General features: G+C 43.6%; 1 protein-coding gene across 4 annotated transcripts in view; it reads right to left on the bottom strand.

Moving 5' to 3' along the window:
* Positions 1-16,942, bottom strand: part of unc5a (unc-5 netrin receptor A) — a 130,320-nt gene that overhangs the window by 22,596 nt on the left and 90,782 nt on the right. Inside the window, exons 6-8 of one of the 4 annotated variants that reach the window (XM_037262044.1) lie at positions 14,862-15,029; positions 6,996-7,160; positions 1,457-1,687 (exon numbers count right to left, since the gene is read on the bottom strand). In XM_037262044.1, the coding sequence (XP_037117939.1) occupies positions 1,457-1,687; positions 6,996-7,160; positions 14,862-15,029 (564 nt within the window). The remainder of the gene's footprint in view (positions 1-1,456; positions 1,688-6,995; positions 7,161-14,861; positions 15,030-16,942) is intronic. The other 3 variants (XM_037262045.1, XM_037262046.1, XM_037262047.1) reach the window with 3 other exon arrangements.

Raw genomic sequence — 16,942 nt, 5'->3', positions numbered from 1 at the left:
GCACACACACGCGCGCACGCACGCACGCACACGCACGCGCGCACACACACACACGCGCGCGCGCGCACGCGCACGCACGCAAGCCCACACACGCACGCCCACGCACACACCTGGGGAAGACACAGAGTACTAAAGCCACGTTTCCAACAAGCAATACCGTTGGTCAGTTTGTGGCTTTACCAGTTGGCAAGGTAAATCCTAATCTATTTTAAGGGTGTGAGGATAGGATGGCGATAGCTGCATGAGTGAAATAAAAAGTGACATCATCCAATCAATTATTCATGGACAAACTGAATTCTTTGCCTTGAGGCTGCATCAATATTACATGTTTCAAATGACACCGCCACCCCCCCCCACTCACAATAATCAGCGTAATCAATAAATAGCTGCATGGAATCAGATATCCTCAGATTCAAAGCAGGTGTTTATCATACTGTATACACGAGGTAAGTCACAGAAGTGCACGCATGATTGCAAACTGGATGTCCTTGGAATATCAATGATGTACGGTGGCAAATCGAACCTACAGTGAACCAAAATAGAGAGAACAATGGCCAAATTATGACCATGTTATTGTTTACCTGCATTTTGGGTGTGCGTGCATGCTGGTTGTTTGAAGTGTTCAGTCAATACGTGATATTAGATGGGGGCCACTTGAAAGTAGATCTAGAAATACGTATCGGATTGAAGCACTTCATCGTGATTGTGCAATGATGGAGCCTCAAAGCAAGATATTTATTTATGTTGCACAGGTTAAATGATGGCTCTAACTAATTCTGCGAGCTCTCCGAAGACATTCCTTTGGCGGGTTCACAAATTCACTAAGACAACAATGAGTCATCATCTGCTCATTTGGAAAGCTAAAAAGGAACAAGCGGGAAAACATGCATGCCGCAATCCCTATTTTGAATTCATCAAGAGAAAGGCAGCAAAGTCTTTATCCACAGACCTTTATAAAAGGGCATGTTTTGTGTTATTTCCATTCTTCTTGTTTCTAGTGACTAAATTTTCTGTCAACCAGTCAACAGTGTGTCAAGATCCGTTCTGCATCACTGGTTTGTACACCAGGGAATCAAAAACAAGTATCAAAGGTTAACGTTTTAAAACTTGTGGAAGTGCTAACATTGTGGCTCATATACGTGACCAGATACACGCCAATATCCAAGGCTGGATCGAGCCTTTTGGGATTAATTTACAATACATTAATTCTACACTGGGTGTTTTTAGGCCACGAAAAAAGTACTTAGATTCAATACATTATCGGCTTTACAGACGAGCCCTCACTCCCCATTAGTCCATAAAGTCGCTGTTCTATTATTCACAACCCAGAACTGAATAATATCCCTTGGCGGAAACGTGGGCTAACGATACATATCGATGAATGCGGCATTGCCACAGCGTTGCAGACAGACCGATGGACGCAGAGAGGAGAGTAAAACAAAGAATGGTGTCCTACTGCTGTGGGTGAGGGGCCTGCGAGGCCGCGGTGCCCACACACCTGGCTTGCTGGGCTTGATGCCCATCGGCTGGAAGCCAGTAGTGAGAATGGACGAGTCGGCCACGTCGGCATCCAGGCCTGCCTTCCTGCGCCGGTACACCAGGACCACAATTATGAGAAGCAGGGTCAGACACAGAGCGACCGCCACCATGCCCACATAGAGAGCCACGTCCTCCGCTCCGCTCACAGCTACAAGAAAAAGAAAAAAAAGAAAATAAATAAAAGCACGGGAAATATTTACAAGCAAAAAAAGGCTCCCTGAGGTGTAGCAAGGAAGTACCTGTGGGCTCCTGCAAGGATTTTTATTACTTGCTGTGTAAACATCTATATTTTTTAATGGAATAAAATCAGTTATGACATTTGGTACTTAAACGCTGCTTGACATCCTCGAAGGTTTCACACAGAGTTAAGAGAATCCATTAGCAAATATTACACCACTATCCTGATATAAATGGATCGGCTTCTATTTGAATTTGTTGCCAATTCAAAAGAATATGGGTTCTCCCTTTCTTCTTCCCCCCCGTTTCTACCCTGGATGAATATTCATACATGTTTTCCTTCTCCCTTTGTCTTTTTCTCCCGGAACACAAAACCACTGAAAGAGAGCAAGTGGATTTGTCTATGTGATTCAAGTCTTTCTTATCAAATATACTTGTCTCTCAAAAGCATGGTAACTGCATACAGTGTGGGAATGATAACTGCACCCAGACAAACATTCATATATTTGAATGGGATTTGCTATGGTTGTCTTTCGACAGCTGGAGGATTTTCATGGCGGGGGAAGAAGATGTTCCCTGGGCCTTTGTGGAGGCCATTGTCCCAGGGATCCACGGGGGCGTACTACAGTCACGTGAACACAGTCAAAAAGGGGACACATTCAGCCGAGGCCGAATCTTTTCAAGTACAGAGAACATCGGCAAAGGTTAAAGCACGGCTAGTTGGTGTGTGTGTCGAGTTGACAGCTAAAGGACAAGGACAGAGGAAGGAGGACAACTCAAACCAGAGCAGATAAGAAAACTAGAAGAATAAAAGGGCAACAAAACAAGATGGCATGTAACAATAAATAGCGTGACTTACTTTCCAAAAGATCTGAAAGAATTGGGGTAAGAACAAACGAGATCATCATTAAATATTATGACACATTTTAAGGACACAGTGGTTTTTTTTCCACTACTGTACTTGCCTACTGTTTCTCAGGAACTAGAAGCTGCATGCTGGAAACACAAATTTGACACATTTTAATTGGTGTGTGTAAATCTGAGACATGAAAGTCTGGACGTTAGGGGACTTGTACCAATCTCCTGTATAGTACACATCGTGTACTATATATATCCTCTCTGTGGTAATTTTGACATTTGTGACATAATGAAATTCTTCCTGCTCTCTCGCATCTCCAGTTTGTGGCTAAAACTGAAGATGTTTTATAATAGCATGTCACCAACAGAACTGCCCTTGAAAACATTTACTCTCGACTGTGAAGATGCCAATCATTTTTATTCAAATGATCCAAGTGCAGACAATTTGGATGATGAATAATGTTTTGTGCATGTTCCAAGTTGATTTTTGTTCAACTGAATCTAATTGATTAATTGATTGTATGAATTGTGCTGATTTTAAATAGCATCATGAGCCATTTGCAAATAAATTACATGAGCTTGCGGCTAATCAAGACAAACCGAGGGAAAGATAAATGTTTCATCAGTATCCATTCATCATAGGAGGAAGATTGATGAGGAAGATGCTAAACGCTGATATTGAAGCACTATTATGTACATGCTCATATTCAGACAGACAATCCGAACAAATCCTTCACGTTTCAAAACATACACAAACAATAGGCGATATAGCATTTTGGAGTGATAAGGCTAATTTGAAGATACAAAGCTTAGAATGACAAACACAAACATGGATGCCATGTTAGCTTATCCTGTCCCCATACCTTATCTCTGGTCGCAACAGTATTACACCCCGCCTCCATAATCCTTCAGGAAATAAGCAATGCGCTTTAAGCGAAACAAAGGTAGATAAACCTCTCACCTCCTACAGCGAGGTGTCCAAAAAGAGCAAATAGACGAGACCTCTCGTCAAACCCTCCAAATTCAATAGTCTGGGTGAGTCAAAGGCCAGGCAAGGGGCAATGCCCTACGGGGTATTTGGGCTTGTGATGCAGCAGACCACTGAGAAACGGGCGGACACAATACAAGGCTTGTCAGCTAACGACTAATTGGAAAAACACATCCTTGAACTGGCTGCTTGGCTGTTTACTTTTTAAGGGCAAACCAAAGGCACAGAGTAAATGTGCGACATATAGATCCAGCATGTCCCGCACGTACCGTTCTCAAAGCCAAACAAAGTATGTCAATCAGGTGAGGCTCCCTGGTCCTCTTTTCACATTCCGTCAGTATTCCGGGCCCTTATCGGAGCATCACAGAGCAAAGTTTTATCTGTCGTGCCAGGCGTCACCGCCAAATGATCCCGATGCTCACTTACATTCCCGACCGGCATCCGCTCTCAGCTGCTCGGCCTCGGGCATTGATTTCGCTGATGCCGGTCAATAACAGACGAGGCATTTATCACACTTTAATTGACATAATTAATCAGGATATATAATTGAATGGGCTTGATGCTCACACAAACACATACCCCGCCCCAATCTTCCTTTTACCCATTTTACAGTCCATGTCACTCCATCGTTCATTGCTACTTCATCTAATTGCTGCTATAGAACTTTTGATTCAGTGTGCCTGACCTCACTTTATGATGGATGCCCATCCACGAGGAGTGTCAAAAGACCTCAGGCCAATCATTGTACTTTAAATTCAGTGACTCAGACAGGCTGCTTAGAGATTCCTTTTTGAGATAGGCGCATGATTCATCTAGTCAGTGGCCACAAAGTTGAAGTTTTGGACTCTTGTGGCATTGGCAGTCGCACCTGTAAGGCCTGCTACATAAAAAACTTTGCAGCCCGCTGCACCTCTTCCCAGGGTATTTATCATGAGCCCTGGGAATATATTTCATCCCATGGCCATTCCCAGTCACCCGCCTGAAGATGAATCACACTGGAGTTCTTCGGGTCAGGGATATGTGGCTAGTAAAAGTCTCAAAGTGAATGTGACCATTACTTTCGTCACAATACAGTCATCTTATCTCTCAGCGAGGCCCTGGTGAAGTATAGACCTAAAAAAATGGTCATCCATTTTTCATGCCACCTCTGACCCCACAGTGACAAACAAAATTATGACAAAAACATCAGTTGCTCCAGCAAATCAACCCTCAAAGCAAAGGGATATTCTGAGTTTGATGTTAGCGACCAAAACAAGATCCTGCGGCAAATCAAGTTTGTTACTGTCATCACAATCATGCAGCTGATTTTTTTTCAACGGCTTCCTAATCTTCTGCACTTCTCCCACTATCCTTTGTGTGCCCTTCACCACCTGTCTGCGATTTCGCCAAGCGCTGATGTTTTCATCATGCAGAGTGTGCTAAAAGGTTCTTCTTGCCCTTGGTTTATGAAAAGTATGCTGCTTCGGTGAGGTCAATCTGCTTTTGAAAGATGCCACACAAGTGATTAAAGCACATTGTCTATAACATGTAACATATGCCTTTTCTATCCTAGATTAGTGAAGTAGGCAAGGTCCTTTGGCATAGGAGAGCCTTTGTTGGGTCTGCAGTTATATTGTTGCCGTACACAAAACCAGAAGGATGCCTTTTGTTTCAGGGGCAAGTTCTCCAGCTCAGCTAATAGCGCAGACACGGTTCGAGTATGGGAATTGCTGACTAACCAAAACCATCTTGCTATTTTGCTGATTATCACACTTCATACTCCTATTGTCTATGGCAACACATGCTGGGAACAGATTGGCCTTCTTCAGAGGCCAGTGGAAAGACTCCGCACGCATGTGTTAGGAACAATGACTGGCCGTCTTTGCCTCTCCTGGGAAGAGCAGCTGACCTTTGATGATGGGCTGACTGATGCTTTCTGGTTCACTGCGCCAGACTTGGCCATGGTTAAGACGTGCACATGCATGCGCAAAGACTCACAAACAGGCGGCTTATGCATATGCGGCACACGTCCGCAAGTGTGTGGCCACCTACAAACGCCTTCCATGTATCCGAAGGTGCCAATCAGCAGGAGATAAATTATTCAGAGCACTCATTCGCTGGCCCGTGTCAATTAAATCCCCATTAAAAGACAGTGTTTACCAAGCAACAACAAAGACAATTTATAACCATTTCTCTCTGCGCCTTGAGACGCCTGACTGGATGGGAAACTGCACTATAGCCTTCCGGACAGTTTTACGATTGAAATATATGAAATGAAATAACGGCCAAAATGCGCAGTGTAGATTTTGGCAAGTCGGTACACTGATATTGAGAGACATGCCATTTCTTTAATTTCTCTCACAGGATTGATAAAGTATATCCACCTGTACTTCGACAGGGATCTGCTGGAGTCGTCAAATAGGTCAAAAAGCCAATGAAAGGAGCGCACAATGCGAAGCTTATGAAAGCTTATGAAACTTCTGTGTGTATAAAAATGCTTTTGCACAAATAGTAGGTCCTTTAAACTGAGCTACGTCTATTAAAGAAAATAGGTTGCGAATAATGCTTATCATGCAGGCAAGTACAGCAATTTACTCAGCACTGAGTTTGCGCCCGAAATATTTCAAGTTATTTGGTCTTTCTTTTTACTTCTTAAACATGTCTTCCAATATGACAACATTTATGTAAATCCCAAATATGTACAAAATAATTACATACGCATGGAAGGATCCAAGAGCAGCAACTCTTTTGCGAGGTAGTGTTTGATTGAAGAGAGATGATTTAATTTTCAGCTCTATTTTTAGGTCGGAAGGCATCACATCAGTGTGGGTGAAAACTTATCATTGCAGAGGAGAGCACTGCGCCAGTGTTAATTACTTCGGTTAGCAGTTGGCCTCTTCAACGCATGTGCCACATGCATTGAGGTATCTCACATCTCATTCCTAGTTTACCTGCCATTGCATTGTGATTGCACAGATCGATGGAAAGCTTTGATCACAAATATATAAACATTAGCAACACCTCGCATTTGGGTGCACTTTAAAACCTTCATAACAATGTTGAACAAAACATTACCTCCTGTAAAGGAGGAATTTGATTTGTTGTATCACATTAAACTGTATGAGTGTATCTAATTAAATAAATTACTACATGTTTACTAGTGACTTGACTTTCAAGTGAGCATATTTCCATGAATGTTTTAGGTAATTATGAGCATATATTAAAAGAGAGTGGGCTTTTAGCCTCCGCATGCTTCAAACCTGACTTTAGTTTTTAGCCAAAGCTTTGGCCATGAAAATTCTGACAATGTTGTGGCCAAAGTTCATTTAGCACTTAGTAGCCTTGGCAAACGTCTTTAGCCTACCAATTGTGTTACATTCTATCATTTCCCAGTAACTCACCAAGTGGCGGAATGAGAGTGCAGGTTGAAGTATGTGGGTGGGTGTACACTCACTCTGTGGGCACTGCTCGCTGGTGCAGTTAAGAGACTGGAGGTCGAGCCCCTGGCAGTTCTTGCCCCCGATGCCAGGTGATGGCTGGGTGCACTCCCTGCTCCTCCACATCGCGCAGTCGGCGCCGCACGGCGACCACTTGCTCCATTCGCTCCAACCTCCATCGACTGTGAATTCAAGAAAAGGTAAACACAGAGAGGTGAGAAGAAACTGACATGCATTTAATTTCACTTCTGAATCAAAACATATTTTTAAAAAAGGCTTTTTAAAAAAGGCTATTGATTGAAAAACATGCTGAACAAATTCAATGCAATCTTGCTCTCTCGCTCTCTCTCTCTCTCTCTCGCTCTCTCTCTACATATTTACCATATACATTGTAGCACTTATGCAAAAGTAGCGGGTTCATTTGCATGCACGACCTGAACAACTGGCAGAAAACTTTGTTGCCATCCTGTGCAAATCTAGACTCTAAAATGTAAACCTGTTGGGAATGTACAAAGACATGCAAATCCACTTGCAAATGCTCAAATCCAAGCAGATGTAGAGGGAAGCCGAAGACTGTTTTTCCATTACCTTTTTCTCTTTCTGTTTATTTAGCGCATGGAAATCAGATGTAACCAAGCGAAACCTTACTGCTCGGTGACTTGTTTAACCAAATCTGTACAACACTTTGAGGGGAATGTCTTCCTCATAGCTATTCAATGTACAGCACATGTGTGACACCACCACTGTAAGAATCACATCCGCCCTAATTCAACAGCATCGGAATAAAAATAGTTTCTAGAAAACTTAAGATGTCAAAATTGTAATTTTCTCGGATTCCTGACAAGAAATATATAGTGTTAGCAGTTTAATTGAATAGTGTGCTTCATTAATTTCTGACGGGAGCCCAGAGACTGGGTTAAAAAGTAAAAATAAAGCTTTGTATGCAGCTGATGACTTGACATGCATGTTTGGACTGCCAAAAACATTAACAGTACAATGATCAGTGGCCCAACCTGTGTCTAATTTTAGTGAATTTTACCAACAAGTAGCAGTTTGGCAAAAACGTGAATTATTCGAAACAGAGGCCAAGGTGTTTGCACACACTATTTAATTCTTTCCATTCAATACTGCACAGTGTATTAAAAAAAAAATCCGCTGGGCTGGAAAATATTACTACCAGCTATCATTTCAATGGGACAAAAATGATTTGAAATGGTCACAAATTACACTCTTCTCAAGGCGCCACTGTAGAACCTGAAGCAATGGTATTACTGTGAACATACTGCTAAATACAGTACATTTCAACACAGAGTACATCCAAATATTTAGTACAAAAAGAGTACACTGCTGTGCGATACAGTACATCCGTTTTACCACAAAGTAGAGAGAGCAGCCATTTTGGAACTAAGGTGTGGTGCTGGTGGCTTGGAGTGATATTGAGAGTGACACAGCACCCAGCCTGGGGAAGGTTACCACAGGGCTAATAGGAAAAAGAGACGTAATGAGCTCTCGTGGGGGGAGCAACACCACCGTCTTGTTCTTCCATGTCCCGCTTGTATCGGTGGAGAGGACCTGGCGAAATTACTACCACAACACACACACACACCTCTATGACAGCAACAACCCTCTTCCAGACTGACCCCGGGGTAAGGAAACGGTAGCACTCATTAATCTTGGCAATAAAGAGTGCAGGGGGCTTGAACCCCAGAGTACGAGGCTGACCTAGATTGGGTCAAAGGCCTTGGTTTATGAAGCAAGAGTGCTACTCGGGGTGGGATGGAACTAATATAGCATAACTACCCTGACTGATAATGTTATTTGGGTTTGGCACAGATTGCAAAGTGGCTAAAAGAAGAGTCACAGGTGTGTGAATTAAGCCTTTTCAACGCAATAAATTGGTCTGTGTGTCCACAGTGTGTGTGCGACAGGATGCTGACGCAGCTCGGGTCTCTATGCAGTCAGATCTGTTTGGCAGAGAGAGCGGAACCAATCAGATAATTGTCCTTGTTTGGCATTGAGTGGACCCATCCGTGGGCCAGTGGGCTGATTATCCGAGCTGGGATTGAAAATGATTGAATAGCAAATTAGATCCTAATGAATGCGCAGTGTCGCCCCTCAGTTTATCCATGCCACTGAGAAATAAAATGATGGAATCACAATTTGACCTGATGAGCCAATGAATTTCTCTTTTTTTCCAGAACAAAACCACAATATTGGACATGCTAATGATATTTTCAAACAAAGAAACTGGAGTGGAAATAGCATGACACTCATGAGAATGAAAATAGCATGACACTCAGAACATCAATAGATGTTTTTTTTAGTAGGATTACCAAGCAGAAGTCATAAAATATTATACAAAATATGCACTCGGCCTAACCCTGCCAAGTAAATTCATTTTTTAAAGAGTGTATTTATTGGGATTTAAATTGCTTGGTGGGTCAGTGTATGCGCATGGCACACTGAAATACCAAACTATGCGAGTTACAACCATTCCTATAAACATCATATAACAAGTAAAATAATAAAGAAAAATGAAATAAAAGGACGACGGCATTAACAAGAAACATCCAGAAACTGCAAGAACCAAACAAGGTTGGAGTTTACATTTACAATTCCACACTAATTCATTTGGGGGAAGAGCTTATGTGCCTACCTACTGTAGGTCCTGCTGTTTTAGGTAGCAATAGAATGAGCAATAAAGTTCAAATAGGTGTAGTATTTAGCTTGATCATGTCTAACATCTGTATTTTACTCAAGGACCAAAAGCAAGCCACTATTTGTGTGAGTGTCAGTTTAGTTTAAATTTCAAAGGTTAGATGTTGTAGAGTTCTTGTCACACGCTTATCTTAAAACACTGTGTACAGCTGTTGCTCATACCCTTTTGAAGGTGTAGGTAGAATGTCCAAAATGGAGGCAAGCAGGCAAGCAGGCATGCAGGCCGAAGGAGCGAGGCAATGGCAGGCAGGCAAAGGTGGTAACCCAAGCAAGGAAAGGGGGTAGGGGGAATGGCAGGCAGGCAAACAGGTGGCACACAGGTACAAATCCAAATTGTTTGTAATCCAACTAAGGTTTCAACATAAAGGGTTGCAAGAAGTAAACTAAAGTTTGTTTTCTAAATTCCAAGTTCCAAAAATTACAAGCTTGGAGCAGACTAGAAGTAGCTTAAAACGGCCTTTTAGCGGTAAAAAAAACGATGTCACTACTATCTTTCTTCTTTGTCTAACTGAGACTAACTACCAAGTGGGAGCAGCCTATTTCCCTGATCAGGTGACCAAAGGCTTTGTCAAATTCAAAGTTAAAGTCCCAATGATCGTCACACACACATCTGGGTGTGGTGAAATTTGTCCTCTGCATTCAACCCATCCCCGTGTGATTTTAATCCATCCCCTGGGGGAGAGGGGAGCAGTGAGCAGCAGCGGTGCCACGCTCGGGAATCAGTTGGTGATCTAACCCCCCAATTCCAACCCTTAATGCTGAGTGCCAAGCAGGGAGGCAATGGGTCCCATTTTTATAGTCTTTGGTGTGACCCGGCCGGGGTTTGAACCCACAACCTTCCAGTCTCAGGGAGGACACTCTACCACTAGGCCACTAAGCTGATTCAAGATTCAAGTCCATGGCCCAAGGCCAGCGAATCTTAAACAAAAATAAGAATTTAAGCTAAGGAAACTAAATTGGCTCCAACAATTTGTGTTTAAGACGTTACTAATTAAAGAGATATGATCAATAAACACTAGAAAAGTTCATTTCCCCTTTAAAAATGTAACTTTGAAATCAAAACCTGGCCTGTTCTTATTACTTCCACAGAGTAACTCATAAATTGGATTATCCACACAGAGGTTTCCCTATAAAACCCCCAGGAAGAGATTGTTAGCACAAGAGTGAAAGGCTGTGCAACTGATTTTCAATCACGCTGCACCACAGGTTTGAGGTCAGGCTGGCGACCGAAGAGGGACAGCAATACAATAGCCCAGTGGCACGCCTCAATTTGAACATGTTGTCAAGGGGGAAAGGAAAAGAAAGACCCCCGTCATTCTTTACAGGTCAAAGCAGGGTCTGTTTGAGGCTTTTGCTCCTCATAATGACAACGGCCGCTGACGGTCATCGTCCGAGTTCATCCAACACCTGCGGTTTGCCGTGTCCTTGAGGGGAACATGAGAGCAGAGGGTAATCCCTCAGTTCTGTCACCACACATGCGCACAATAACACCCCCCCCCCCCCCCCCCTCCGATCCCACATGGAGGTGGGCTGTATTTTCGAAAACCTTTGCACATTTCAAAGCTACTCTTCCTATTGCTGGATGAATGCAAGTTTTAATGGATAACTGAATAAAGCAGACATGTCTGCCTTATGTTAACTAATTCAGCGGAATGAGCCAAAACGGGTGACTGAATGTGAGATGACGAGAGGGAGCCAAGGCAAATGGCACCGAATGATTGAAACAGCGTCGCTCCGAGTCTGTCACCAGATGGCCGCGCTCCTTTCGATGCAAACTAATACGTTTTCTGTGCTATTAGCAACATCTTGTATTTTTTCTCTGGACATAAATGAAATCCCCAGATCAAGCTTACTTGCTAAGAAGAACTAGACACTCGCCTGCAGTGCCGAAAAAGCAAGCATATGGGTGCCGAGATGCACGTGCGGACGTGCACGCGCTTGCAAACAAACGCACAAATACACTAGCTCCGAGTCTGTTTATTTTCCATCTAGTGGAATTCTCATGACTCCGCTGGCAAGCCTGAGGGATCTGTACAATATTTGAATAATTCACCCAAGTTAGCAATCTTTTCATGTTGTTTGCGTTCCTCTCTCACAGCTTGATTCATTTGTATGGGTCAGGTGTCCCTCACCATGTTTGTATAACTTGGCTCCAAATATTTACAGTTGCCTCTGGTACGGCATACTTGCCCGGATGTGACATTTTGTCCCGATTGTTGGCCCCGACGAGAAAAATAGCACGAGAATGGAGTCAGTGAGAATGTCATTTACTGCACATTTCTATTGTAGGTTTGGTGGAAAGATGAAAAAACAAAGATGGAGGTAAACTCTTGTCTGGTTAGCCTCAAGTGTTGATCCAATTGTGCTCTGTGCTCCTCCTCCGTGAGCACAGTGGGCCCCTCCCAGCATGGAGCCCATCTGATCTGACAGACTGGCCTCCCCTCCGCCTACTCTCTAACACTTTGGGGACTTGGACCTTTCGAGCTTCACAAGGAGAGAAGTGTTATCGTGCTTTCGCAAGGAAGAGTCACAGAACAAGCTGTTGTAGAAGATGTCATCCCTAAGACGCCACCATTCCTCCTAATGAACACAAATATATATTCATCCTCATTCGGCCCGCTTAGTTTCACAAAGGTCGCGGGCGTGCTGGAGCTTGTCCCAGCAGTCTTCAGGCGGTAGGCGTGGTACACCCCGAACTGGTCACCGGCCAATCGAAGGGCACACAGAGACAGACAAACATTCACACTCACAATCACACCTACAGACAATTCCAGTTCAATCAATCATGTATGTTTTTGGAATGTGATGTGGGAGGAAACCAGAGTACCCAGACGAAACCTATGCAGGCACGGGGAGAACATGCAAACTCCACAACCAACCGCACTGCGAGGCGGACGTGCTGACCACAACTAATATATATATTAGTTGCAGATGCAAGTTGTAACCACCCATTGGCCAGAACAAGCAGCAATATTTATGCTATAGCGTTCTGCTTGACAATAAGTCACAACAGCATAAAAGCCCAACCCAAAATCGAAGGCCCCGAATATGCCGCTCAAGTGGCGCAAGAGAAAAGAGAGCATTTAAGTAGAAATTAATGACAATGTGCATGTGTTGGAAAATGTTGACCTTTCTTGTAAAACTGCACTCCTGTGTGAGGACTTTAAGGTGAAAGCTATAAGAATGGTAAAAAGTCCTTCTCCAAGTATATACAAGGATGTTTGCATGCTGTCCATGTCGTTGAACGTGACTCTGAAATGCCTCCTTTGAGGCAGGCGATTCACATATTTGCCTTGGTCGTGTTTGATGAATCAAAAGTGAGGATTCAGATGTATTTGGTTTCCTTGCCGCCAGGCTGTGCGTGAGCTTGCTGACAAACGACGGAGTAGTCACTTCATCCCGGCCGACTCTGGAGGCACGTTCGTGAGTACGCAGCCGAGCAGCCGTGCCACTTGTGATTGAAAAGAACAAATTCATCATGTCCACGGCTCTGCCGTGTTGGACTTTGGCCTTGAGGGGAACCTGCGTCGGGTGCTGACAGCTGGACTTGTCTGAGCTTCTGAGACAGGTAACATGGGAAGTGGGGAGGACACCTAGGTCACCTGCTGTTGCAAGACCACAGGATTGACAGGGACGTGACAGCGAACCTTGTTGTTTTCTCCCAATACGGTGGAAGCTCCAAAGGTCAAACATAAAACGGCTCACTCGATTCAGTGAGCTTTTAAAGGTTTAACTCGAATGTTTTGATTTTTCTTTTGAATGTATTTGTTGTTTGTTTTTGTGTGATTCAAGCCAAGAAGGCAAAGCTTAAAACTGCACCCTTGCCAAAATTATTTCAAAATAAAGTATTAGAAAGTCAACTAGAGCCCCAAAATGGCTTGTTTGACTTCTGAGATTCCACTGACAACTAAAAAAGTGTTTTTCTCCATAAACTACATTCATGGAGTAGAATGCATTTTCTGCTGCAACTCTGTAAAGCTGAAATTACACACGTTTTCCTGATGGAGCAAGACGAGAGCAGGGTTTGGTCTAACAATAGCAGGACTGACATTAATCTCTTCATGTTCATAGAGGTCAGAATTTGTGCTTTTGCTAGAGGGGAATGTCAAGCATCCCCGTACAACCCATTCAATTGAATTTAATTTAATTACATTTTGCTTGAGAGCTAATAGGACCAGATCCATCCAGATAGCAACGTGAACGAGCAGAGTTTGCCTCCATCCACATGCTGGCTTAGGTTACTTCCACTCAAGCTTGACATCTGGTGATGTCTTTACATGAGCGATGCGTAACATAATACCTGGATTCGCGGTGGAAAATAACCTCTGTTTTAGCATGGGAGAGGCTGCTGCCAACAGAGGTGTAGGATTTCCCTCAGTGCTTTTTAAGCATGAAGGATTTCTCCTGCAGTCTGCTGTTTGATCCACAGGCAGCACAACAGCCATTGCTGATTTGTACCTAATCAGACATCTTACTCTACACGTTCACTCAGTGTTTTGTTCTCGTATGCACTTCCATCTCGCTTCCTTCACCTTTAACCTCCTTTTCATATGCAGCGCTCTTGCTGTCATGCTATATCTGGCCCTTCGTCACGGGGCTAATGCAGGACTGCAAATGCAGCGGGCTGCACCTCAGGCTACAAAGGATCGATATACGTAGCTCAGTATCAAGGCAAGGCACTCCCTGCCTCTTGGATTCTCTCACGAGAGACTCGGCAGTGAAATGAAACGCCCCCGACTTACGACGTAAACATAGCACACAGGCTGCCATAATTCACCCTTTTACTGCCCATATTTACTACACAGCTTTAGCTGCAAACAATAACAAATGTAGTAGCTGGTCTGACACAGCAGCAAGACTTGCTGGAACTATGTCTCCTAAATCAGAGAGGTCTATGAAATAAGAGCAGGGTCTTCATAAAAGATAATGAGATATGTGAACAAAGTGGGGTGATAAATCACTTTCAAGGCTGTGAGGACTAATAGGTATGGAAAATGACAACGTAGGTTTAATTGCGGAATACAACAGAAACGGAAACATCCGAGGCAAGGGCTGCAGGCCAAAGTAAAGACGAGCAGATGACTTCTGGATGCAAAGAAATGCAAAAAGAAAGCCACGGAAAGCCAAGTGCCACAGGACAAGCAGGGGGGTTGCCTGGGAGTTACCTGGACAGGTGGCCACACAGGCACTTTTCTGGACGTTCTGCCCCTCACAGGACGTGCCTCCATTCAGTGGCGTGGGGTTGGTACAGCTCCGAGTCCTCTTCTGCCAGCCTCGCCCGCACACTGCACTGCAGGACGACCAGGTGGTCCACGTGGACCAGCCGCCGTTGACTGTCAGACCGGCGCAAGGAAGGGGATGGGTTGGTGGGGTTAGGGGTTGGGAGAAGGTTGGAAGGGAGGATGGAATGAGGGGACAGAGCAGCCAGGATTACCCGACATGCACTAAGGAGAAGACGTGTTGCGTTCCGAGAATAATCCTAAATACTGCTGCAAGCTTGAGAGTGGGGGGCTGCTTTCTGCATTTGAGCAGCAATTATGGCCGCCTGAAGCGCAGACACAACGGCAACATTAAGGTGACCATACCCAAACCTGTTTAACCAAAAGGATACGAGAAACGATATAATGTTCCAACATACGCAAGGTTTTTAAAAACTAATATAACTCGATACTTATCCCAGTCATACAATCAGACTACAGTTACCACCTTACTGTGAGTATTTAAACAGACCCAATTACTCACTAAAAGGCACTCAACAAACAACTGCACTCATGAAACATGTAAAAAAGGGCAACTCTAGTATTTATATCTTAAACAGACTGAGGCATTGTGGGAGCCTGCAACTCCCAATTCCCGTCTGTCGCATCCGGGATGCACCATGTCACATTTTCCGCATGTGGACAACTCACATGTCAATACCATACCACAGAAACAGTGGAAGAAGGCGCGAGAGTCAAGGTTTGAAGCTGGAAATACAGTCACTATTTTTTTGCCAGTCAGTTCAAGTTAAAAATATTAAAGGTTATTGTGCTGTCTGTAAAATTAGTTCCCAAAACAATAAGTCAAATGGAAAAAAAAAACTGAAAAAAGGTTCCCTTTATTTGATATTTTATTGTTAATATTTATCTGAAACATTTGATTTGTCTTTTCACTTTATTTCTCTTTTTACGTGTAATTCATTTGTTTTTCACAAGTATCCCATTTATGTTAAGTGAAACCCAGAAAAACTCATTTTTAAAAATAAAAAAAGGCTGCCTTTATTTTAAATTGTAGGAACAAAATTTCTTGATAATTGTTAAAAAATACATTACTTCCAATGCTGAATGTAACTATTATTTACTTATAATCAAACATAGTTTTAAAATCAAGGAGTCAGTAAAGTAAGTCACTTTTAAAAATCAACTAATGAGGAAAGTAAGTCACTTTTGAAATCAACTCATCAGTTACATTTTCAAAGTAACTGCGGGCTCTTTAGCAGACGCCTAAAAAAACCAGGAAACTGGCAACTCGCAAACGGACCCAGCATACGTCATGGCACTGAAAGTCATTAGGATTGTGCCCATCACACATCCAATCTCTGATTGCACCATTTCACGTCACGCATTATGTTGTGTGAATTATAGAGTGCAGCCCCATAATTTTTTACCCCCAATTGCAACTGCAAAGCGCAGCACAATCAAGCTCAAGTTATTACAGCTCATCCTGATGAACCAGTGAGCGGCCATGTTCTGAAGCCGCCGGTGCACCAGTCGCCGGTACTCCGGCGCTGACAGCACGTAATTACATCAAAGCATCTTGACGAGATTCAAATCTGCACCTCCTTGCATCTAACCGTGCTTGTCTCATCTTACATGATACTGTGATTCCTGATTTATTGACTTGAACAGGGCAGTTTTTCCCCTCTCTGGCCACCCACCCCGCCCCCAATTTCCCCTCTTACTTTTGCCCGGGCTTGTCGTGACTGAATCATTTCCTTGCCCTCTCTATGCGATTGATTGCCCGCCACAGCGAGGTAAATTGCCAGGCAACACAAGCCCTGATTACCTCTTAGCACAGAAAGCAGCCTCACCAGCCAGGCTGTGATAATGCATTTCTGGCCCCCTGTTGAACCCTTTGAAAAGTAGCCGTTATTATGACCCACTGCAGCTAGCTAGATCAACTAGCATGGCGGACGTACAGTTTATTCTTCTAAAGCACAGTAGGTGAGCAGCGGAAATAAACAAGAGCGCTTTTGTTCCGATTTAGC

Source organism: Syngnathus acus, chromosome 10 (assembly GCF_901709675.1).
Source record: "Syngnathus acus chromosome 10, fSynAcu1.2, whole genome shotgun sequence".
NCBI classification, from domain to species: domain Eukaryota; kingdom Metazoa; phylum Chordata; class Actinopteri; order Syngnathiformes; family Syngnathidae; genus Syngnathus; species Syngnathus acus.
This window is presented reverse-complemented; position numbering and strand designations above follow the sequence as displayed.